Source organism: Amaranthus tricolor, chromosome 1 (genome assembly GCF_026212465.1).
Source record: "Amaranthus tricolor cultivar Red isolate AtriRed21 chromosome 1, ASM2621246v1, whole genome shotgun sequence".
Lineage (NCBI taxonomy): Eukaryota > Viridiplantae > Streptophyta > Magnoliopsida > Caryophyllales > Amaranthaceae > Amaranthus > Amaranthus tricolor.
The window spans coordinates 36958121-36984418 of NC_080047.1; the positions used below are offsets into that span (position 1 = coordinate 36958121).

At 34.1% G+C, this 26298-nt stretch overlaps 1 protein-coding gene across 1 annotated transcript; it reads left to right on the forward strand.

Moving 5' to 3' along the window:
- Positions 1-1832: 1832 nt before the first annotated feature.
- Positions 1833-26085, forward strand: LOC130800664 (uncharacterized). The gene is made up of 24 exons (XM_057664251.1): positions 1833-2207; positions 7306-7386; positions 7460-7559; positions 7640-7724; positions 7839-7888; positions 9796-9875; positions 11919-11978; positions 12412-12511; positions 12642-12719; positions 14331-14395; positions 14526-14594; positions 14682-14759; positions 14835-14930; positions 16766-16836; positions 17082-17159; positions 17466-17559; positions 21368-21466; positions 22531-22736; positions 22836-22950; positions 24301-24432; positions 24528-24638; positions 24712-24818; positions 24892-24990; positions 25100-26085. Exons 1-24 carry the CDS (start codon positions 2091-2093, stop codon positions 25623-25625), a joined length of 2697 nt encoding a protein of 898 aa, XP_057520234.1. The 5' UTR covers positions 1833-2090; the 3' UTR covers positions 25626-26085.
- Positions 26086-26298: the final 213 nt, after the last annotated feature.

Below are 26298 nucleotides of genomic sequence, written 5' to 3' on the forward strand. Positions count from 1 at the left end.
ATGAAATATTTAATTTATTCTCAACATGGGTAAATAAAGTTTTCGGATAAGTATTATAATTATCCCGAAACGTTATGGGTACGTAGTTGCTCAACTTCAAGTTTTACCCCCAAAGTTTACGTCACTTGTTACACTTCATAACTACGTTACGAATTGACAAGTTTCTAATCATCGTAGAAAATTTTCAAATTACTACCATCACTAATTAAATTTTGATTAGTAATGCAAAAATATATAAAAAAATTAGGCGCTAAAAACGACTAATGAAATCTCATTAATAATACGACTGTTTTAATGTGGGCATTTACATTTAATTGATGTAGATGACGATGATGAATCAATAAGTTTTCATAAAAGATGATCACGGTGGCACTATTTCAAGTTTGTAATTCTAATGAAAATTTAAACTACTTATCTTCATAAATTCATAATTTCTTTCTGAACTTTCTTCGATTAGTAAGTTCTTAGCTTCTTCTCCAAGTAAGGTAATTGTACGAATGTCTTTTCTTCTCTTTTTTTGTTTAAGGTTTTTTGCATTTTTGTGTGTGATTTGGTGTTGTGATCTTTGCCACAACTTATACATTGGAATTTGATAAACAGTAAAGTAAAGTTGCTTCTTACATTATATTAGAAAATTTGAAAAAAAATAAGAGCATTGAACAACTTTATTCCAAAAATAAGCTCTGTGAAAACTTTATTCCCAAAATAAGTGTCCGTACATCCAAACCTAAGTTTGGTGTAAGTCGCTGGTACTAACAGCGACTTAAGGAGTTGACCAGTCAACTCCTTAATCTCGTAGGTGGAATGAGGAAGTAACTGAAATAACGAAGAAGACTTAAGTCGCTGTTACTAACAGCGAATTAAAATTTTTTTTTTTTTAATTCGCTGTTAGTAACAACGACTTAATGAGTTTTAAGTTTTCACTTCTCACTTACTTCCTCATTCCAACCTACGAGATAAAGGGGTTGACCAGTCAACTCCTTAAGTCGTTGTTACTGGTCAACTCCTTAAGTCGCTGTTAGTAACAACGACTTATGGGTTTTATTTTATTTTATTTTTGTCTTTCACTGTTAGTAACAACGACTTTTACCAAACCTAGGTTTGAATGTACGGACGCTTATTTTGGGAATTAAATTTTCACGGAGCTTATTTTAGAAAAAAAATTGTTCAATTGTCTTATTTTTTTCAAATTTTCCATTATATTATATGTCCATATCTATAAATTTGTGTCCAACTTTTTGAGTCCAACTTCATGCATAAACTACCTTTTTATTCTTTGTGCCAGGTTAAAATTTTCTTTTTTGAACATACTTGATTCTCTTGTTAGTGTAAATAGCTATATGTTGTTGAAATACCTTTTTATCCTTTTTGCCTAGGAGTTTAATTTATTTAATGACCTAATAAACGTATAATACAATGGATTTTTGCCTCTTTTAATTAATTGTAAAACAAAGAAATCATTCTCTTATCAAAGACATTTTAGTTAATTGTCGAATAAACAAGTTTATTTAATAAACTGAATCGGCTATTATGATTATTTCATTTGGAAAACTTATGTTAGAATATATTTTTCAATCTTTTTAATTAATTGTATGATTATTGATTATTTTATGGTTTGATAATGAATTACTCTTGAGAGACTGTCTGTCGGTAAGACAATCTCAAAATAAAAAGTCTATATACTGATAATCGTATTAATTGAACTTTTTAATACATAAATCGCATTTTGGTGAAACCGTCTCACACAAGAATTTGTGTTTATATAATTGATCGAACGTAGTCTCAATTAAAAAAAACCCTGGCACGTGCTAGCAACTCGATTGAAGTGTCGCAACTCGCTAACCAGTCACCCTCTTTTCTTCTCACTCTCGTCGTCTCTCCTTTTTTTCCCCGAGTCAGTTTTAGTTGTTTCGCGACACCAAATTCCCTCACCTCTGCCATTGCCGCCCACTCGCTCATCCTCTCAACTACTACAGAATCTGCCATGCTAGTCATCTCTGAAGCTCCAACTATTGCCTAATTTTACTTCTCTTCATCCCATTTTCCCTTGCCTTTCAATCAGTAGTTGAAGTTCGCAGATCTAGGGTTTAATGGATGCTGCCCATGATCCCAAAAATTCTATTGAACGGCGGCGCGTGAGAGATAGAGATGGAGATAGGGATCGAGACTTAGGTGTAGATGCTGTCGCTGGTTCCAGAGAGCATCAGGTATCATTTTAATGGCGCTTTTTTTTGTTCTTTGTTTGTTCTCTCATGTGGAGGTAGAAGGGTTTAAATTAGCTTGAAATTTGCTTCGATGACTGCATGACTTGCCATCTCGAGTACGTTTTCTTCCGCTTTTCCTGTGTAACCGTTATTTACATGGGTAAAAAGTAGTTCTGTACTTTTGTTTAATGGTGAATGCAAATTTGGGGTGTTTGGCAGTGGAGTATGGACTATGGACTAGATTTTAGTGTTTTTGCGAAAATAATAGTAATGTCAAATTTAAGTTTTTGTGCAATTAGTGGTGCTAATTAGGTTTCATTTTAAGTTTTGTTACTGTAGCTGTTTACTCTGCTACTTTGATGGTTAATTCAAGAGAGGCAACTGCGGCTCAAGATTCACCATTCTGGTTTTTGAATTTTTCCAAACACAGAACATATCAATTACAATCTCCTTACAATACTCAATTCCAGCCCTTTTCAGTTATCTTTTACAAATCTTGGCTTCTTGGTGGGTATTTCATCTTCTCTCTTTCGGTTTGTTTCTATTCCGTAGCTTCTTGCTTTTTTACTCGTTACAATCTTTCTTCAACTGATTGCTTTTTCTCCTCTACCGCCTTCAAGTAATGACCTCTGTGATTCCCATCTCTCGCCCTCAAGTAATTTTTCAAGTGTTCACATATCTTCATCAAAGCTACCGTGAATAATAAAATTTTGCCAATTTCCCTACAATCATATTACCAACTTAAGGGAGTTTTTTTCCAAGAATAATACTAACTTTTATTTAACTATTAACTTACCTTTGTTTTTTCAATCAACCTACTATAAACAAAAATTGGAATTATTCTAGGCAAACACCAACTTAAATTGACATTATTTTTACAGTTAATTAAAAATTGATACTATTGAATGAAAATTAGTGGAAGTTTTGTGTAATACTTTTTGTCAAAATGTAAGATGTTTTTATGTCAAAGTAACACTATTCTATTAGGTTTTTTATTATTTCTTTTTTTTTTTCTGAATTTTTTTCTTTGAAGTAAGATAATTTTGCCAAAAAGTATCGTAGTTTTCACGTTCTCATGGTTTCATATAAGCCTTGTTTTCACCAGTACTATATATATATATATATATATATATATATATATATATATATATATATATATATATATATATATATGGAAATTCCACATGGTAGCATCGAAATTTCATGGAACGCCAGTAGTAACACTTTTGTAAGATTTTTCCACATAATAGCATCTAGTTTATGCCTTATCTATGTGTCGTGCCATTTTCAGTTAAATTCTTGTCTATTTCCGTTTACCCTTAATTAAGTGTTTGTTGTTGTCTTTATAGTTTGCCCTAAATCATCTTAATGCTCTCAAATGTTTAATTCACCATATTGACGTTTCATTCACCATTTAAGTCATCAAAATTCTCAAATATTGTAACAATATTTTTTATTTAAATTGTTGTCTTTATAATTTACCCTAGTTAAGTACATATGTTTTAGTGTTTAAAATGTAACTTTTGAACTTTATAATTCTAGTTAAGTACATTAAGTGAACACTTAATGGCTTATGTAATAGTGCTTAAGGCACCCTTTGTCAAAAATGCCAACAATTTAAATGAAAACAAAATTGTTACAATATTTGAGAGCGTTGATGAATTAAACGGTGAATTAAACGTCAAAATGGTGAATTAAACATTTGAAAGCATAAAAATGGTTTAGGGCAAATTATAAAGACAACAACCAACCATAATACGGGTAGAAACGTCAAAATGGTGAATTAAAACGGAAATTGAAAAGAATTTAATGGAAAATGTTACGGCAGTTAGATAAGACATAAATTGGATGCTTCCATGTGGAAAATCTTACAAAAGTGCTACCACTAGCATTTCATGAAAGTTTGATGCTACCATGTGGAATTTTCCATATATATATATATATGCCACGGTATGGGTTGGGCCGGTTTCGGTTCCGATTTTAGGCGGCTTAGGAGACGGGCCCTTGCGGTTCATTTCCTGGATTGGCGGGTAGAACCATCGGTTCAATTCTTTTTTTGGCTTTAGATATAAATATGAAAAATCATATAAAGTATTATAATAATGTGGACATACCATTGGTATGTTGAGTGTCAAATTGTTGGATTTAGTAGATGTGCTTAGAAAATAGCGTATAGGCGTTACATGTATTAAGCAGACAAAGTAGAAGTTGTCGAGAGAATTACATAAATATAAATATGGTGTTCGGGCTTGGATGACGAGCGTAATGGAGTTGAGATTCTAGTTTTGATCGAATTCAAAGATAATGTGGTAGACGTGTAAAGGTGTACAAATAGAATTATGCTAGCTAGAATGGTATTTGGAGAGGATATTACTTTGATTGTAAGTGCTTATAGGCCTCAATTTGGTATCAAACGATAAAAGTGTTTTGGATGGATTAGATTATCTCTTGGAGAGTATTCTGCCTGATGAAAAGTGTCTTTAGGAAGGAATTTCAATCGATATAGTAAGACATGCGAACAATTATAACTTGGTGCTTGGTGGATTTGGTTATGGGTCGAGGAATATGAGTGCAGGGTGTATTAGATTCTGCATTAGCTTATGATCTAGTGATGACAAACTCCTGCTTTAGGAAAAATGATGAACACTTGATTACATACTCAAGTTTATTATACTTTGTACATAGAAGAGAATGTGTTGTATGCCGAATCGTTATTGTCCTTACCAGAATTTGAACTTGGCATCTCAACATGATTGTTAGTGTTGGTAATAGGGGTGAGGGAAAAAGTGGCCGAGAAGAAAAAGGAGGCAAAAGAATTTATGGGGAAATGTAAAACGAGTAGTGATCACAATGTTGTTAAACAAGATCAATTGGATGGGATTTTCAGAAAATGCTAATTAAATGTGGGAAAAATATGACTTGTAGCATCCAACATATTACAAAAACTACTTTTCGGGTTTCTATGGTAGAGAGAGGCATTAATGGAATCGAGGTGTCGTGGTCGTGGAATGAGGAGGTGCGAAACAAGATTAAGGGTTAACATAAAAAACTTAAGCGGTTCATGATTGTATAAATGAAGAGGATCGATTAATTAAGACAAAGTTGTGAAGAAGCTAGATAAATTTTAAAGAAAGCGTTGGCGGAGGCAAATACTCGACATATGAGGACTTATATAAGAAGTTTGACACAAAAGAGGGACATTTATTTATAAGTTTTTAAATGGTAAGTCTAGGAGGAGGCGAGACTTGGAGGAAGTTAAGTACATTAAGGATGAGGATGTGCAATTTTTGTTTATGCATGAGAACATTTAAACGAGATAGCAGAAATATTTTTCTAAACAGTAAATGTGTTCCTTGCAAAAAGATAATAATGGAGGACGAGGTATAAAAAGCTGTTAGGGAATTTGAAAGTGCTAAGGCTAGTGGCCCATATAAAATTCCTTGTGAGGTGTGCAATTATGAAGTTGAAAAATAGTATTTTGTGTTTAACAAACCTTTTAAAAATAATTTTGAGGACAACTAGAATGCCATAGGTATTTTGAGAAAGCACACTTATAACCTTTCTTTTTTATAAAACCAAAAGCGGGCGATGCTTAATAATGTGACAATTATTGGGGGATCAAACTTCTCGCCACACGATAAAACTATGGGAGAATAATAGAGAGGAGGCTCTCGCAAGAATGATAATCAAAGAAAATAAATTTTGGTTTATGCGAGGATGATCTACTATCGAGGCAATTCACGTCCTTCGAAGGTTGATGGAGAAGCATTGGGAAAGAAAAAAGGTTTTGTATATGGTATTCATTTGTTTGACTCAGATTTATAACAACGTACCTTAGACCATTATATGAGATGCTCTTAAGGCAAAAGGAATACCTTTGGGGTATATAAAGGTGATATAAGGCGTGTATGATGGAGTTACGACTAGTATCCAGGGTAATTAAGCCTTTTCTAGTAGAGCTAAGTTTGCATCAAGGGTTTCTATTTGTGAGATGTCTAAATTTATTCGTAAAAGTGTTCCTTGGTGCATCTCTTCCAATATAAACTTATGAGGAAGTCATTGCGAGGCTAGAGGATCAAAATGTGACTCTAGAAGGAAAATAGGATGCAATTTTAGTGGGGAAAGCAACTAAAGGAATGCCATGCGACCATTGGAGAAGATTTTGGGGCGCAAACAACCAAGTTTGAATTTTTAAGACTTAAAGGGAGGTTGATGAAGATGTAATACATTGAGTTCAAGCTGGATGGATCAAATAGAGAGTATGCATTGCCCATTGAGTTGCCCATTGGGTGCTAGGGTGGTGTGATAAGAGATTTTCGACTAGATTAAGTGGTAAATCCACAACTAATTGCTAGTACGTTAGACAATTTTATTGGTGTGAGGGATATATGTGGATTGTTGAAGTAGGCAATGTTGCAAGTTGCGTCTATGTATGCCAATAAATTTTCCTATCCAAATATTCAAAGAGATGGAAGAACTTTGGTGACAATTCATTGTTTATATGGTTTAAAGAGGTTAAGGGAAGTGGGTTTGTGGACGAGGAATGAGGAAGATAGTGAGTCCATACAAAGAAAATGTTAACATTTACCTGAACGTCGTAATTTTGACATATTGGGTCGTGTACGTGAATAAAACATCAATATGCGGGATGTCTAAGACTAATCTACAACTAAGCAAATCAATCACTCTCCCCCATAGCTTCATGGGATGGCTCATAAGTTCACGATAATTAGAAGAGTCATGCACATCCCTTTATTTTAGGGTAGTTGTACTTGGATGGCTATTATTGATATGGCTTTATCTCTGGATGGTATAGTCCAATTTCTTTGTTTTTCATTTGCCTTGTCATGAAAAATCAGTAATTCTTGGTCCTTAATCACCTTATTCTGGTTGTTTTGAATGGAGCAACCTAAATTACTGGGCGATAAACTAGGTGAAGTCACTAGAGTTCCTAACAAAAAATTGCCCGACTCTTCAATCAATCACAACTTATAATTATGCAGCATATATGGATTGGCTTTATTTTATCATAATTTATTATTATTCGCTTTTCACTTTCTTGTTGAGATAGTTTCTAATCAGAAATATATGTTCCCTTCAGCGGGTCAAATTCTATCGTCTGAATGAGGATGGCAAGTGGGAAGATCAAGGGACTGGACATGTCACTGTTGATTATTTGGAGGTTTTTCATATCCTCATGACTTTCCTGATATTTCACACCTATTATATAGTCACCAAGAAATGTTTTTTTGCAGAGATCAGAAGAGCTCGGTCTGTTTGTCATTGATGAAGAAGATAATGAAACCTTGCTGTCGCACCGGATCATCCCAGATGACATCTATCGAAAACAAGAAGGTATGATCATGAGCATATTGGTTCAATACATGTTTAATTCTGATTTCTGCATGAAGCTTAATGACCTTGTGCTGTTTTAGATACAATTATTTCTTGGAGAGATCCTGAATATTCCACTGAATTAGCCCTGAGCTTTCAGGAAACTGCTGGATGTTCTTATATATGGTACTGCAGACTTCTTGTATACTTGAGTTTCTGTTTTTTCTTTTTTTTTTTTTTTTTTTTTTTCCAAATTTTGTTGCAGTTTTGGCTCAAGCCTAATGTGTCTAATTTATGCAGGGACCATATTTGTAATGTGCAAAGGAATCTACATTTCAGTGCGCTTAATCGTAAGTCTTTTTTCTTTAGTCTTTAAGATATGTTTCTTTGCAACTGGTTTTGAAGTAGATTCCCATGGAAACTAAAGCAATTCTGCAGTAGAAAGTTTTAACTAGATGATAATATGTATAGATATTGGACTTAATTGAAAATTTGTCACACTTTGGAATATGATCGGCTTAGAGATGTTTATAGAAGTATTGAGTCATTATTTTTGTGCTCTTAAAAAGAGCTTTTGTGATAAGAAATAACAGGTTGGATGGGATTTCCTTGACGATTCATCGGGTTAGCGTTCTAGTGGGGTTCATATAATTACAAAGCAATATTTGATATTGATATTCATGCATTTCTATAAGTACTGTGTAAGCTGGTTTTGTGCCAAAGATGAGCTATACTTATGAATAGACTTGCGAAGGGAATGTGTGGGTTTTGGTAGGATCACTCATTGCTCTTTAATTATCGGATTCGGAGGGTATTGAGATTGTTTAAAAAAGCTCGCCTGGGCATGCCTTATGTGGACGCCTTGGGCAGGTGATGGGCTTGGCCCCCTTGATGGGGATGGGCGAGGCAATTCCTTAAGGGAAGTGCCTTAGAGAACCTTATGCTTATAGAGCCTAAGGGAGAAGCCTATTTGATGTGAGCACAATTTTTTCTCTTCTCTTTCATTCTTCTTTCTTTCTCTTATGGTTTTTATCTAGGGTATTTTATGGGGTCTAATTACTTTTTGATGAATTTTGAGGTGCTTTACACTTTAAGGCTAGTGCCTTCGCATGGTTCCAAGAGCCTAGCTCTTAGCTGCTTACGGTGCCTCACACCTTTTCAAACTAAGGTGTTGATGCATTATGCTGCTCATAGTTCTGTCAGTACAAAAGCTGTATGATGTAGCCACAAATGTTCTATTTTGTGCTTCAACTATGTACTATTTTGGTTTATGATCATTCTTTGAGAGCATTTGTACCTATGTTAATGGATGGGTAAAGACTTTGACGTATTGATCAAAGTAATCGTGGGGCTAAACTTCTGTAGTGTGCATCATGTTTCCTATTTGACTGTATTTTAAATCGTCGGTCTTCATTCCTTAACTAAATGTAAAGCCATTGAGATCTCAGTGGACTTTTGAATCGTATTGAGTTTGGTTGCCCTCTGTTAGCCAGAATGGTAGAGGTTTTATGGTTCCTTTTGATTTCAAGCCTGTGCCGCAATTTTTCGAGTAAGTTGTTGGGACATTAGGAGATGTTTGTTCCTTGTATTGCACAATTAATTCCTTTTCCGGGTGTTGCGTGGAATGATTCACTTTTCTTTTATGCATGTATGTTGTGGAAACTTAGACTTGTTTCAGTTTCAGACTCTTGATGATTTGCAACATAAGGTACACATACAGTCAGAAAGGAGAGGTTGAGCTTGAATTCTGTACTTTTTAGGTTTTCCACTTCTTGTTTTAGAATGAAATATGTTTTGGATTGATGTAAAGATGGCACAATGGAGTAGAGATTTAATATGAAAATAGGAAATGGAATATGCTTGCTGTTGATTGTTTTTTTGGGAGAGCACCTGGCTTGGGGGTGTATGGCTTTGTGGAGTTTTATTTATTTTTTTTTAATTTTTTTAAATTCTATATTTGTTTCCGTATACGTCCTATCCCCATGAATATGTTTTCTTTGTGTAAGAAGTCCTCACAAAAAGGGGAAGGGGATGTGCTCAAAGGGATGGTAGGAGTAATATTTTAGTTCCTTGGCTTTAATGTATCTTCAAATTGTGCTGTGATATAATGTATAATTTGACTAGCTCATATCTTGATTGTTTGTTTTCTTGCATCCGTGAGTGTATATTAATAGATTGTGGGTACAATTAATTGTCTTGACATACTTTTTATCAACTATTTCTGTATTTAATGTTATTTGTAAATTGTAAATTTTAGATGATACATTCCACAATGTGAACAGTGAGTTACGGGAGCTGCCTGCTGTAGAGTTGTCTACGCTTCCTTTAATATTGAAGGTGAAGTCTGTGGATTCTTTTCTTTTTCATGTTCTTGTATCGATTTATATTTCCGCCGTTTTCTTTTAAGTTGCATAGATGATGGTTGACTGATTTCTTAAGAACTTGTAAAACCATTGTTAATACCACAAGTTGTTGGGCCCTTATGCCTTTTAAAATCAAAATCATTGTGTTTGATTTTGGTAATGACTTTATGTTTTATAAGGATAAAATTGGAATTCTACTTATGTTTCCTTAATTGAAAGTATGCAGAATAAACAAAACTATCAACTAAGAAAAATGTGCAGAATGATAAAAAAACAGAAGTATAATATAAATATCTTAAACTGCTTGTGGAGTTTAATCTCTATTTCCATCTCGGTGTTTGATAAAAGCTCATGTTCTAATTCGTAAATCAAATGAAAATTGGCAACTGAATGCAACATGCTTTGCTAGCAAGAACTAATATTTTATTGCTTTGCGTTTGAGGATCATTCCAAGCAGTGACTGGCCTTTAACTAGTATAAGAATCATATTAGTTTTATCTTTCCTGAACAAAATCTTTAGTATCTCAAATCTTGTTTTTGTAATTTTCTCCTTTTGACAAGATTGGGTTTCATAACTCACATCAGATCTTATACAATGAAAGCTTTATTGCTTGGTGCTTTTCTGGGCAATTGAATTATTTGATATAAGGGAAATTGTACTCCAACCATGGCATGTGTCTTCATTTCAGTTCAGCCTCATGTTTCATATCCAGTTGAGTTGACAATTCCTTTTCATTGATTACATGAAAATAATTTTGTGATTGTTTGTTCAGTTATTAAAGAATTAGACCAAAGAAATATTATGACCTTTACAGCTTGTGCTCAGTCTAGAGTAGGAAAGATGGATGTGGTTTATTATTGTTTGTCTAAGTTTTGCCACTAGTTGTGGTGACGCTCAGTTGTATCCATTAGATAGTCATAAAAATTAGAGTTTCATTAGAATTTTAACTATCAGTATTCAGTATTTAAAAATATGCACATGTTGGCAGAAGCGTTGGATACTTATTAGCCAGTAGCCACAGTAACAATTGTATCCATCACTCATTTTTTGGACTCAAGATAAGCCTTCTTAGGACATTGTTTTGCAGGCATGAGAATTTTGGGGTCAATATTGGTCTTCCTTATGGTAGCTTTGGCTACAAATGAATCTAGACCTCACTTGACCCCTTTCTATGGTGGCAAGTATAAAGGATTGATTTTAAGAAAGAAAACTAGCTTCATAGCTTCCCCTCCTGACAAGGATTGATCTTACACATAGTTCAAAAACAAGGCCGCATTGTATAATATCAACCGACTCTTCACAATTTTCCAATTTACGGACCCTATTAAAGGTGTAAAAAACCGTGTTTAAGGACAATTCATGGGATATCAAATGGTTTTGGTCGATATATGGTGTTGTGACTACCACAACATCCCTTTATTGAATCACTGTGCGTATTACCACAATGGTGACCAGAACCGCATTTTCGTACTATGATGTACGTCTGTTGATCTAATGGATAATTTCTTACTTAAATGGGACCTCAAACTTTCAATCTTAGTATCTGTTTCACTGTATTGATGTTTGATCCTCTCATTTGAGCATCCGTGGGTTGGTTCGATAATTGAATTAATATGTACTCTCTTATACATTGAAGCACTTGCCTTTTAGTATCCAATATCTCAGGGGAAGAATCTTGCATCTACATAAGGCTTACATTTACAAAATGTTTTGCATAGGTTTTCGACTGTCAAAGTGAGATGAGGATTGTTTGGCACCTAGTGTGTAGGCTAGTTGCATGGATGCATGGTGTGCTGTTTGATATTCATGTTTGATTTATATTGTTTTTTGCTCTATGTGAATGGGTATGAGCTAGACTGATCCTTTCAGTCGGAACTACTTTTGATTTTTTTAATAAGAGAATAAAAGCTGTAGAAATGAAATATAAATGAAAGTTCAGTATTTCCCTTGCCCTTCTTTAAAATTCCATTCTGTGATTTTGTACTAATGACTTTATTTTTTCATTATTCTTAGCAGATTGTGGTAGAGAGTGGCATCACAGATCAAATGCGAGTGACAGATCTTATTTTGCATGATGTAAGTTTGAAACCTCCTCCAGGTCCATTTCATTTCTCTCTCAGTAATGGAAATAGGCTAGTACTCTTATATCCAACTTCCAGCTATGGCAATGTGTCTATTCATTTGCTTATTCATGTTGATGATGCTCTTCTATTATTAAAATGGAGCTTTTGGATTTTGTGAGATAAGTTCTTTTGTTCGTTAAGTTTTTTAAGGATCTAGTAATCCTTTATAAAAGTATTAATTGAATAAAAATTGAGTGTATTTAAAAGCTTAAACTATTCGGGCGGAGAAATGCAAAGGCATTAGAGGTCGTTTCATTAAGGAATTTAGTGTGGTTTAGTTCCTAGCATTGTGCTGTTTAAATTCAAGTGGTACAATTGTTACAGTCTATATTTTTGCCTCTGTTCTTCCAGCTCATTCATTAAGCTCCGTTTGTGGTTGTTTGTAGCTAGAGTTTTTCAGGAAGCTGATGGATCTGTTTAGAATTTCAGAGGACCTTGAAAATCTTGACAGCCTTCATGTAATTTATAAAATTGTCAAAGGGATCTGTAAGTATTCTTTACCTTTAGGAACTAAAGTTCTTAGTTTTTTGTCCTCACTTCCTTGAATTGTTTATAATTTATAATATTAGTGACATGGTGTGTTTTAATTGGTTGATTACTTGTTTCCTATCTGCAGTAATGCTCAATAGTCCACAGATTTTTGAAAAGGTTTTTGGAGATGAGTTCATCATGGACATCATTGGATGTCTTGAATGTAAGGTTTTCTGAGCATTTTAATTCCATTGTGTAAATGATTGATCATTCTGCGTTGGCACCTTCTGATTGAGCAAAAAGCAGTAGTTTCAGTTCAATGTATCTGTGTTTTCTTAACATTAATTTTTGTGCATCAGATGTGTGTGGGAGTTTTTACAATAGTTGGAATCGACTTCATTTTCTTTCCTTTTTTAGTTTCTGAAAGTTCTTAGCTTGTTTTTATGTGAAATTTTTTTGTTTTTAGATAATTTATTGGAGCTTTTGCTGTGAAAATTCTGTCCTTTGTTTGTGATACTTCGGTTTAGCAATCAATTGCATCCCAACTGCCTTAGCCTCTGTGCTTACCTTTTGGGATCTTTTGCTTTATGCCTAGTTCCTGGTTAATATGCTGATTCCTGCTTGAGAATATGGTTTTTTTGGTGCTTGGCCGGTTGGTCCTTCTTTTTCTGGAAACACATATAGATGACATTGACTCCTTGGTGTATTTCTAATATTTATCATATTATTTATTCAACGAAGAGACAATCCTACTGGTTATGCTTATTTGTGATCTGGTGCATCTCTGTTTTAGCCTCTAGGATTATATAGTAATTATTTTCGTTTTGAAACTGACTTTATCTGTTCAAAATTCTTGGCCGGTTCTTGTTGCTTTTCTTAGCTATTACATATCTTATTACTAGATTGTTGTGTTAATAGAAACATTGAGTGCACTTCATTTTTGTTGTGATGGATAATATATATCATATTATTATTCAACGAAAAGACAATCCTGATGATTGTGCTTATTTGTGATTTGATGCATCTCTGTTTTAGCCGTTAGGATTATGTAGTAGTTATCATTCTTCTAGATTGACTCTCCCTTTTGCTTAATTTATCTTGCCTGGTTGTTCGTGCTACATCTCTTGTTACTAGATTATTGTGCTCATAGGAAATTTTTAATGTGCTTCATCAACTAAGTTTTAATAGGCTCAAGGTGCTAAGGTTCCCTAGAGTCTACTCTAGCCTCTAGGTAGGCGCCTGGCGAAGACGCTAGCTTTTGGGTGTTTAGTATAAAATAAATTAACAACCCTAAAAATTACTCAGAAAAATCTACAAAAGGAAGCGAAATAAAAAAGAATAGAAAAAAAGAAAGAGAAAACATATGAGATGGGTGTTCGCATAATATAATCTTCTTTTGAGGGCTAAACCATGAAGCATTCTAAGGCGCTGTAGGGCGCTTGCTTTTAGGCATTAAAAGTCACTATGTGGTGCCCGCCTTAATTAATCAAGGACGCTTAATTCATCACCGACCCCAGGTGCTAGCCTTAGGCTTGTCTAGGCTAGCTTTTTAAAACTTAGTTCATTAATTGTCATGAATCCTTCTACTGTTTCCTTTTGAACTTGAAGTGTGTTTTTCTTATCTTTGTGTACCAGTTGATCGTATGAGTCTCTCGCTGTAAACATGGTTTTCTGAAAACAAAAAAGCCAACTTCACACAGTCCATGCTGTGGATGAATATTTTCTTATTTAATCTCTTTAGCAAGAACGTTAACTTCTAAGATAGACAAAAACCTCATGTCAAATCATAGATAGTGACTGATCCTTGTAAACTGTTTTTTGTTTTTGTTTCTAGACGATCCTGATGTTTCTCATGTTCGACATCGTGACTTTTTGAAGGATCATGTCGCGTTCAAGGAGGTTAGTCGAACCATCTCATAATTGTGTTTCTCTTTTAAAGTTGATGAAGGTGTATGAGTTTGCGAACTTCTAGATAAGTTTCTTTTGAGTAATATATCAATTTGAAAATTTGATGGCTCCTTTATCTTAGGCCATACCAATTAAAGATCCCATGGTCTTGTCAAAGATACACCAAACATACAGAATCGGTTACTTGAAGGTTTGTATTTGAATTTCTTATTCTCCGCTTGTTTGCTTTCAATATCTCCAAAAGAGTCATAACTGTATCTCAGTGTATTTCATTTAGGATGTGGTTCTTCCGAGAGTATTGGATGATGCAACTGTTGCAAGTCTGAATTCTATAGTACATGCAAATAATGGTGTTGTAAGTGTTACTTCCGATTCTTGTGCTATAATACTAGATTCTGACCTTCCCTAAGGTTGTTATCCTGGCTTGTAGGTAGTTTCTTTGTTGAAAGAAGACAACACTTTCATCCAAGAATTGTTCTCAAGGTTGAGGTCACCGAGCATCTCTGTGGAGTCCAAAAACACTTTGGTATTCTGTTTACATTTAAAATTGGAAGACAATTCTATGTGACAATTTATATTTTTCCCTTGTAAATGCCCTCTGTGTGCTGTAAAGTCTGTTAACTGTTTCTTCCTACATATTTTGACCTTGTAAATACCCTCCATGAGCTATTAATTTGGTTAAAAATTTTATCCTCAATCAATTTAAAAATATGGATTGAATTACTTTTTAGCCATGCATAGATATTTTATACGCTTGTAGATAGGATGACAAGCTAATGCATTTAAATTAGCATAGCCTTTTGTTTTCTAAATAGATTAATAAATTACTACCAAATGTTGAGCAGGTGTGATTGTGTTACTCTTTCTAGTTTCCATCTTTGTGAGGTGAATGATGCACAAGCTTCTTGATTAAATTAGTTTTGAACTGTGTGCTTTAGTATTTATGCGTGTAGCTGCTGAATATGTTAATGCACCAACTAGACTAGCTTTTGGAGGGAAGCAAATTATGTACCCCTTAATTTTACTGAAAGTCACCTTTTTGAGTATCCCCGTTGATATTGGGAAATGTCTTATATGGACTTGGTCCACACTATTAAGTGTGAACCAACCTAAAAATTGCAAGTATTTTCCAATGATTGTACTTGATTGGACCTGTCAAGTGAAAAACCTTACTATTTTTGTACCTTTTAAGGTTAGTGCACTCTAAAATAGCGTAGACCTAGTGTGTACATGACTTTCTCTTGTGATTGCCTTTATTCCTTTTTGGCCAAGTTGGCACCACATTCGTGAGCGAATTAAAGAGAGGAAATTGTCACGATATGACAAAGAAATGAGGTGGAAAAAAAAAAAGAGAAGTTAAAATTGTGTTATCAAAAGCAACTGGGGTAAATTTAAAATGATGGATGGGGTGTTAATCGAAAACGTTTTGTTGTAACGATACACTTCCAAGGCTTGAGCAGTTTTTATTGGTGGCATAATTCTTATAGGTAGATCCACACTTCCAAATAAAAGGTTTTATTTTCGAAATTTCTATCTTTTTGTAATCTAGTCATTGGAGGAGTTGGTTCACCTTTTAAGGTATTGATTATGGTTTTGAATTGTTCTAATGTTCAAAGTCATACTCAAGGTTGGATTCAAAAAATTTCTAGAAACTAAAACCTATGCGTCCAACACTTAAAAATTCTTGAGTGGGTTGATGCCCTTGCACCTGCTGGGATTTGGGGTTCTATTGAACCAATAGTGTAGAAACAACACCACAATGTATCGTATCGATGAGTCATAGAAGATTTCAAATCTACGTTAACGATACTACACGGGACATAAAGATGTAAAATATCTGTATTTTAGTGTGGTTCAAGGGACATCTTATGATTTTCGCCTAATATTTGGTGGTACCAAAACTGCATCACCCTAGTTATTGCATCGGTTTGACCATTACCACAAGCTTGATTGAAATCGCTTTTTTGCTTTATACTTGAACTCCCACCTTTGGAACTTAAATTTTAATTTATACAAGCATAATATTAATAATCAAAACATCATAAATACTAAATGCGTAGCAGTCACTATAGCTATGCACTACGTTATTGTACATTTGTACTGCCATCGATTGGAACCTATAGTTTATTGCTGATCATGTAGAGGCAATAAGCTTCCTGATAGAAGAACGAGAAATCCAGGCTTTATGATGACTTTCTCCACATGTTATTTTATTTTGGATTGATTTTTATTTTTTGTGGGCGTAAGAGAAAGCCCCTGTTAGTTACTTGTTACTTTTTTTATTGTGTTACTTTCCAATCTCCCTGCAAGAGTGTATGGTTACCCTTTATGCCTTTGTATCTTATGTTTCGATGGGTGCAGGTTTATTTTTTGCATGAATTTTGCACTTTAAGCAAGAGTTTACAAATGGTTCAGCAGCTTCGGCTTTTTAGGTATGTCACCGCTATGATTTTATGCGTTGCTCAGGTATATTCTTTGTTTTTTTTGGTTGTGTTTAATGCTTTTGATTGAGGGTTTGTGTGGAGTAGTGTTTGACTCTTATGAAAATTCCAACATGTCAACCCATCAGTTCCTTGTTCTTAAATGCTCTTATTTCTTCTAAGACTTGTATGCAGATGGTGTTTTCTTTTTGTAAAAAGTTCTTGATGTATATTTTTCTTTCCGGAAATTCTTGTAGGGATCTTGTAAATGAAGGCCTCTTTGACATCATCAGTGACATTTTGCAGAGTAAAGACAAACGACTTGTCTTAACTGGGTAAAGGATATTTTGCTTTCTTTTCCAGTTGCATTGTACATGGACCATGATTAGGAACTAGGAAGCTTTTAGCATGGGAATAGAGTGTAGCTAAAATTTGAATAAAATTGACCGTGAAACAATGAAATGTTGAATAACTTTTTCACACTAGCCTTATGGCACTCATTGGTTTTGTAGAACATTTTGTGACCAGTTTGGCTTTGTTTTATCTATTGTTTATGCAACGTATCTGGACATGTTTGCCTTTTCTATTTACACTATTAATTAATTATTAATGAGTTATAACATGTCTTTTGATGGATGCAGGACAGATATCCTTATACTTTTCTTGAATCAGGATCCTAATCTTTTGCGTGGTTATGTTGTCCGACCTGAAGGATCTCCCCTTCTTGGTCTCCTGGTATGCAATTCATTCATGGTGTATTTTTTTAATGCATTAACTCTTCGATTTACGATAAGGATATTCATTTTTAATCGTTATATCAAATTTAAATTAGTTTACTTATTAAGCTTGGCGTTTATAGTAAAATGTAAACGCCTTGTATATTTGTCAGTGTTGTTGAACTATAGTAGATTTGCAATGTAAATGCCTTGCATGTTAGTTATGTTGAAACTATAGTAGATTTGCTCTATGCTTTGGGTGATATAAGGTATATTACTTGTTATCCGTTGACATCTCTTATGATTCTTTGCCTGAACATCAGGATATCTTTGCAAGAGCTTAAACTAAGCTATTTGCTGCACAAAATTGCTCTATATGCAGTTGATGAAATGTCAAAAGCTGTTTGTTTAATTTTTTTTTGCAGACACTTCACACTTTTTTATTATTTTTCTGTGTAAACAGAAAGTTGTGTCGTCAAAGATGCTTTGATAGAGTACTCTAAAGTTGCGCAAAAGATCTTCATTGTTATATCAACTTGAAAAGGGTTTAGTGTAATTAAAGCATTATTATTGACCTATACAGTAGGGATCAAGTTTAAGCGTTTCTCTTCACTTTTGATGATTCTAATTGAGTAATCTCAAAACAACAGTACTTGAGGAGCCTCAAAAAGACAGGTAACCGTGATATACCCATTCTGTTGGTATGCCACCCCTGCAAAGATGCAAAGCAAAGAAAAGAGAGAAGAGAGAGAAAGAGAGAAGATTGAGAGAAAAAATATGATGAAGTAATGCAGTGTTCGAGCCCCTGTCGCTCCTAATTCTTATTATTTTCAAATACAATCAATACACACTACCACAACTACAATATGCCTTTATATAGACATATAACAAGATACAATATCTACACTTTACTAACTACTTAATCCAGCTGTCATAAAAAACCCGCCTCCCCTTTATACCTGTTTCTTATTTCGCCTTTGATATGTTTTCAAAGCTGTTGCTCTCTGACCCGTAGGCATGACAGTAACAGAAGGAAATGTGCTTGGTGTATGCTTTTTTTTTGAATGCCCAAGCTCAGATTGGTATTGTTACTTAAAGTGTGATCGACATATTAAAAATGGGAGATATCTTAGTGTCGAAGTACTGTAGACATAAGGTATATGATTAAATTTATGTTGCAGAGAGAGCATATGTTGTTTCCATTGAAAAGAAACGCTACTTTTCTCTTTATTGGCTTATTTCATACTCACTAATTAACAAAGTTTGCGTTTTAAACACTAGATTTCTTAATGTTCTTTCAATGTATTTTGGATTTTTGAATAATCATTGGAATTTTGAATTTTTAAAAAATTTCTATCATTCTATACATGTTGACATAATTCCTCGGTTGCAGATTAATTATAACATTTTTGTGTTTCGCTTTCATCTCAAATTCTGTTCTCGCTCATTTTAGATAAGATACTATACCATATATATCTCCTATCACACCCAATTCTCTCTTAACTTCATAGTTGAACATATCTCCTCAAACTTTGTCTTTTGAGAAGTTCTGAACTTAGTTGGGAATTTAAAGTCCAAATTTTTTATCGGTCCTCATGTCCTTGGATTAATTTTTCATTTAAGACGCTTAGTTGCTTATCTGGCACACGTATGTGTCCTGACATTTGAAATTTACTAAGTTTGATCCTCATATCCATATCCTATGTCTGCAAGACTATTGTATGCGAGTTGATAGGTAAGTGGAAGAAGTGTGGCAGGAATTTCTAAAATAAGAAAACAGACATCACTCAAATTCAATGGCATTGTCTATCAGAATGTTATTGGGTTTGTTTAGAAAATTGATATAAGGTGATGATGGCAGAAATGAAGATGACTCACTGAATGTGGAACAATATTAGTAGAAAGAAAATGAGGGAAGAAGTGATAGGATCACAGGAGACAAAGAGGTAACTTCAGCTGATTAGGAGATGCAAAAAATCAAGACCATAGTTGCCTTACTGTTAAACAATTGTCAATTACTTGTACTTCGTTATTTTTCTAACTTTTTGGGCTCTTCAGTCTTCCGTTACATTTTATTTTTTTTGTTTTTTCTTAGTATATGAGTGTGAGTGTTCGTCCTTTGTTGATGAGATTCAGTCTTATTGTTTGTATAAGCGTTTTACCCTTACATTGTTTTAAGGGGTGTTCCCCTCCTTTGCACATGGGGTCTGAACTTTCCACTTCAGGTTTTAGGTTTTTTGTCAACACTACCATCAACATTGTGACCCCACCACTGCCAGATCCAAGTTGCCTAGAGTATCACCATGTTACCTCCATGACTATTGATCAAAAATCCATTGCCCAATCTTCTGATAACAAATTACATACAGTCACCGCCATTATTCTCGCATGTGCTCAAATATCTTCAAGCTAGAGATAAAAAAGACTATAGAGGAAATTTGAGAATTATCCATAAATTCCATCAATGTCAGGTAAAAGAAAGTAGAGGAGGATAATATGAACAATAAAAAAAAAAGGTGTCTCTGTCCTCAAGGAAGTCAGATCTGAAGTTGTGGTGCAATCTGCAGTAGTGAAATGTGATAGAATTGGTGAAAGAGGATGCAATAATGTTGGTGTGAGAAACCTCACATATGGTGGGATACATATGATTGAAACTTTGTTGATGTTGTTGATTATTGATTGTTGTTGAGGATAGTCATATATGTGGATGTTTCAATAGCGAAAGTTTAATTGAAAGTGTTGAACATATTTTACAGAAATTTTCATTAGTTGCTTGTGAAATTTACGTCTAACATATAGCTTGACGTTGGTCATGTGTACTATATAGCTTGACTTTAATTATGTGTACTTTCATTCCTTATTGATGTTCCCATAAGGAATGTTTACGAGAATTAAGAAAAATTGAATCTTTTAGATGATGGATATATTATTTTATTGAATAATAAAGTCAATGGAGAAAAAGTGGAGACAATAAGCATTAATAAAATATTAAAATTAATTAGTGGAAAAAATATGGAGACCATAATTGTAAAAAAAATTGTTTGAATATAGTGGGAAATATGTAAGGACCATAAGCAATATAAAATGTTAAAATAAAATTTGTGGAAGATATGTGGCGATCATAAACAATAATAAAATATATAAAATTAGGATGAACGAGGTTTTTTATGTCCAAAATTTGTGATACAAATAGAAATATTCATTAGAAGAACAACAATGGAACGACCCAAAATGACAAATATGAACATTCTTTAATGAACGGAGGGAGTATTTATTAGTGATGTCATGTTCAAGGAGCGATACAACACAACTACAATGCTGAAGCCTTAATCCCAACATTTTGGGGTCAACTATGTAATGAAAATAGATCATTGCGAGAAATTCTCAGTAACAAAGATTATACTTTGTTGAGAGATGATTATTACAACATTTTAATTAATGAATTATTGTACATCTTTAACTCTTAACATATATATGAAAATTCATTTTGTTGTGTGTAGTCCTTTTGTTTTATCCTTGATGCTTCTAGAGAAGTTATTCTCAAATTCATATATTGTTGAGTAGTTGTGTATCCCAAAATTGTTGAGAAAGGAACATTATTCTGATTATTCTACTCATAATGTTGAGTTACTTGACAATTGGCATAACTCTCCTGAACTTTTGAACTCATTACGAGTTTATTAGCAACTATTGTTTTTTTTTGCTCTTTTTGTTGCTGTATCAACTATCAACAAAAAATGTATTGAAGTTTTTAAGCTCTTTGAAATATATGATGTCTCTATTTCAATTGAAGCGATTAACAAGGAACTGTTTTTTATCTTATTCAGGTGCAAGGTATGCTTACAGATTTCGGAGATAATATGCATTGCCAGTTTCTTGAAATTCTCCGCACTTTGTTAGATTCATACACATTGTCAGGTTCACAGGTATTGTATGATTCTTATTCCTATTAACCATGGTTCGTTTAATTCCACTTTCCATCACTATATGACGTCATATATTCCATTGATTACTTTCTAGAACTTAAATGTCTAGCATGCTCGCTGCCTTTACATTAACCATAAACTATTGCTGCATTAAAGGTTGATCTTCCTGTCGATTTCTTGATCATATTTTAGAGAAAGTTGGCTGTGCTCATGGAATAGGGTTAGAGTTCTCAGTGATATGAGTCTTTTGGTTGAGTTTTCATTTATTAAAATAGCATCTAAACATACTGATTACTGATTTTGGTTGTTTAAGTTTTTTAGGTAAAGTGGTTGACTAAAGTGGTTTCCTCGATTTTCCATGTCATAACTATATATTTCACTTTAAATTTGATACCATTTACAATTAAGGGTCTTGTTTTGGAAGAAAGCAATCTTCCCCTCTGGATTTTTGTGATGCATTTTAGTTACTCAGACATTGGTTTTTGACTATCAAGACTGTATGGATATAGTAAAATGATGTGTACCTGGGATGGTTTTAGGACCCCAGGGTACCAAGTTGCTAATTCGAATATGTGTGATATTCTCCAAACTGCCAGTTCTTTGGTCTTATATTTATCTGTATCAGTTCAAACCTAGCTTCCAGAAAGCCAGAAACGTTTCATGAATTATAGATTGTTGTATTAATACCTTGTACCCACCCTGATCATTGATAATCTCAGTGCGATTGTTAGTGTTGACTTGTCTATTTGTTTGTATGATGAATATAAATCCAAACCGATTCATTAGCTAATTTTTAAAATATTAGTAAAATCATTGGCTATGATGGCATTTTCTTTTGTTATACACAAATGGAGTCTGCAACCTGGTTGAATTTACGTGTGCAGGAATGATATTGTGATTGTTGATTTTTATTTAGAAATGTTAATGCTGATTTTGCGAAAATACTTTGTCCTTGACGTATTCTTGTAAGATAATTTCTTTTTCATGCTTCTTGCCTAATTTTATTATGCTATATTGTACATGCCATTATACGTCATTGTCCTGTTGTGTATCTTGCATTGCAGAGAGATACAATCATTGAGATTTTCTATGAGAGACATTTGGGGCAGTTGATTGATGTTATAACTTCTTCGTGTTCGGGGGGAGGAAAGTGTACAACAAAGACTCAAGCAGAAAATTTTGTTAAACCCAACTATACAAAGCCAGAGATTTTATTAAGTATCATCGAATTATTGTGTTTTTGCGTCGTGCACCATCCTTACAGAATAAAGTAAGATATCAAGTTTCTTTTTTTGGCTATACAATCTACCATTGTGTCTAATGTGCTTTTTAGTAACATAATTTTTGATGTTTTTCTTTTGTGCTGCAGGTGTAATTTCCTTCTCAACAATTCTATGGACAAAGTTCTATATTTGACCAAGAGAAGAGAGAAGTATTTAGTTGCTGCTGCTGTGAGATTTGTCCGCACTGTGGTTTCTCGTAATGTAAGTCACTTTATCTTTCATGAAAATATGACTCCTTTTAAGCGTCAATTTGCTAGCAGATTTGTTGGTTTTGTTATTGTTGTTCTTTAAGTCATATCTAAGAGTTAAGATTTTTAATTTTGGCTTGTTTCGTTTTACAAGTAGTTTGGTTTCGTCTATTGTTGGTTTTGTTTATTGCTGTTCTTTATGTCATATCTAAGTCACTTTATTGATGTTCTTTATTCCAGGGTCGAAGCGATTGCTTCAAGTACCTTGGTTTAATTAACCAGAAAGGGGCTATTACTCTATACGTAAAACATAAGATTCACTGATAATATATTTTGTGTGATCAAGTTGTCACTAAGGTTAAAGGAGATTTCTACAAAATTGCTAATGCACCAACACTACTGTCATTGTAGAAAGCTTTCAATAGAATTCTGTGATATACTGGTTAAAAGGGTATTTTAGATATTTTACCAATTAGTTAGTCATAGGGCTTATTAGTATAAATACTGAAATATGTAATAGTTCTAGGAATTAAGCATTGATTGAAATAAAAGTCTATTTGGAGTTAGTAGCACTCAATTATGCATTTGCTGGCAGAATCCAGATGCAGTATATTAGAATTGAATCCAGAAGCAGTATATAACAAAATCTTTGTAAGAAGATGATGATAGTTGACGTGTATGTTTAGGTGGATGAGTGGACATACTAAGAAATGGAGGTATAATAAAGGGTTTTTGGAGTCGCGAATATTAAAAGGCAAAACGAGTGAAGACCGTTTGTACAGGTTTGTTAATGTGCGAAGATGGACTATTTAAAAAAGTTAATAAGTTGAAACTTAGGTAGGGGTAGGCTGAAGATGCTCTGGATAACATGAGTGAATAGTGACATGATAAATTAGGATTCTTATGAACATATAACATTAGTTAAGAAGGGATGGATTATGGAGGAGCATAATATTTAGTGGATAATCATTAAAATTGATTTTCTTGGTTGTAATTAATTTTTAAAAGGACCGAATTCAATATAGAAATAATTATTTTCGATCTCTATGTTGATTAGTTTTGGTTCATGTAACTAATTGGATATGTTGCAATTAATTTGGCATCATTGTTGATTATTCCAATGCACTAAGAGCCTCTTTTTAAGTGGATATAGGTGTGTCTTACACATGTTGTTTCGTTCTTACTCTTGCAATAGCAGGGAGCCTTATATCCAAGTTGAAACTGAATCTGATATGCAACCCTATGTTATAATTTATATGAATATGAATTGAAGGAGTTTAGTGTGTTTGTTAAGGCAACATCCTAAACATAGGTTTGTCTTTGACTCCACTGAAAATGGATTGACAATTATGCTATCTTGCAGGATGAAAATCTAAATAATTATGTCATAAGGCGAAACCTTCTTAAACCCATTGTGGATGCATTTGTTGCTAATGGTGATCGGTATAACTTGCTCAATTCTGCTGTTTTAGAGCTCTTTGAGTACATACGCAAGGTAATTTTGCATCTGTCCTTTCTAATTTGGGTTCTTTTTAATTCTTTAGATGATTATATATGAATCATAGCCCTGAGAGTATGGAGTTTTTTCAGGAAGCAAACATGAAGCCCTTGCTCAAATATTTGGTGGAATCTTTTTGGAGTCAGCTAAGCAAGTTTGAAAATCTGGCTTCTATTCAATCTATTGCAGTGAGATATGAGCAGGTAGTCGAGTAGATAATCATTGTGTCTTTGTTCTATCTTTTGAAATGTGATCATCTGATCGAAGAGTTTGCAGTCCCTGGAGACTGTTGGAATGCAATCTGCTGCTGTTACGGACACGAGGAAACGAGTTGAAGAACGTGCTTTGGATAAAGAAGAGGAGGACTACTTCAATGAGGACAGGTATTTCTTGTATCCTTGTCTAATATTCAGGAGTGATGCTTGGCTTGTCTTTAAAACTGTATTTTGATGACAGCGATGAGGAAGATACGGCATCAGCTTCAATGTCACACAATCATAGAGTGCAAGCACATAATATTTCTTCTAATGGCTCTGCTCCTAGCACAACATTAAGGTATCTTGCTTTTGCAGTCAGTATGCTGAAACTGTTATACTTCTGTAGTCTTCTGTGATTAGAATTTCTTATGTGAGTGGTTGTGTGTTTATATACGTTATAATTGTAGTTCTAGACCCGGTGGACTGGTGGATTATGATGATGATGAGGATGATGAAGATTACAGACCTCCACCTAGAAGACAGCCAGATGCTTCTGATCGGGATGAAGATACGCTAGAGTCTCTAAGCGTGAAGCGGAAGCTAGCTCTCGACGAGCCAGGATTAGTCAAGAAGCAACGGCTTGACAAAAACTCTAAATCCAAAGAGAGCGTCTTTACTGCCTTTTGCCCGACTCTTAGCCAAGCTGTTCTTCCGAACAAAAAGGCTGCAACTACTGCACATAATTCCTCCGAAAGCTCAGATACAAAAAGGGCTGTAGAAAACAATCACCAGCTAGAGAAAGAAGCTGACGTAGTTAGAAATCACATTGAGGAGAAAAGTTCAGTTGGTGACAACAGAAGTGAAGAGAAAGTTGCACCACCAAACCATTCTGATACATCATCTAATAGTCAAGAAAATGGTCAGTTAGAAGAGGAAGAAAATCCCCATTTACCTACAAATTCCTCATCCGAGATGACGGTAAATGGATCTTAATCTTATGATGGGGATGTTGGATTTGCTTCTAGATTGTAGAGGAGAATCATACCCCTTTTGGAAGAGCAGATATATCAAAGTGGCATAATGTTGGCACTTATACAAGTACATTGAAGGGGTGATTTTGTACAGAGCTATAGCAAAGATCCACTATATGACGAGAATATATTATTTCACAAGTGTCGCCTGCCTGGTGTGTTCTGAGCATTAACATGTTGCTTCTGTATAAACATGCTTTAGCATTGATATTCCGCGAGTCAAAAGGTGGGTTCTGTTCTGTAAAACTTATTTAAGTCCAATCTTTTTTAGTTTTTGGCAATCCTTCATATCTTCCATCGTCGTGTCAAATGATAACGGTCTGAATTAGCAACAAATGGATTGCCCATCACTTAGTTTGCTCATTAACGTTGCAATTTTGTTGAGATCGATGTAATATAAAGGTACTAGTTAGTGACTTCGATTCCTTGATATTAGTCCATTTGCTGAATAGATTTGTACATTATTCCTAGTTACTATGTTGTTGATCCAAGGCCTTCTGGCAGATGAGTTCATCGTTCGCATACAAGTTTCGTTGTTAGTTAATGGCTTATTACGAGACTAGTTACTTGTTGAAGATGGATGCAGCTAATTATAGTAAACTGTGGTTTTGCTATTAATAGTTTCAAGTAATTTG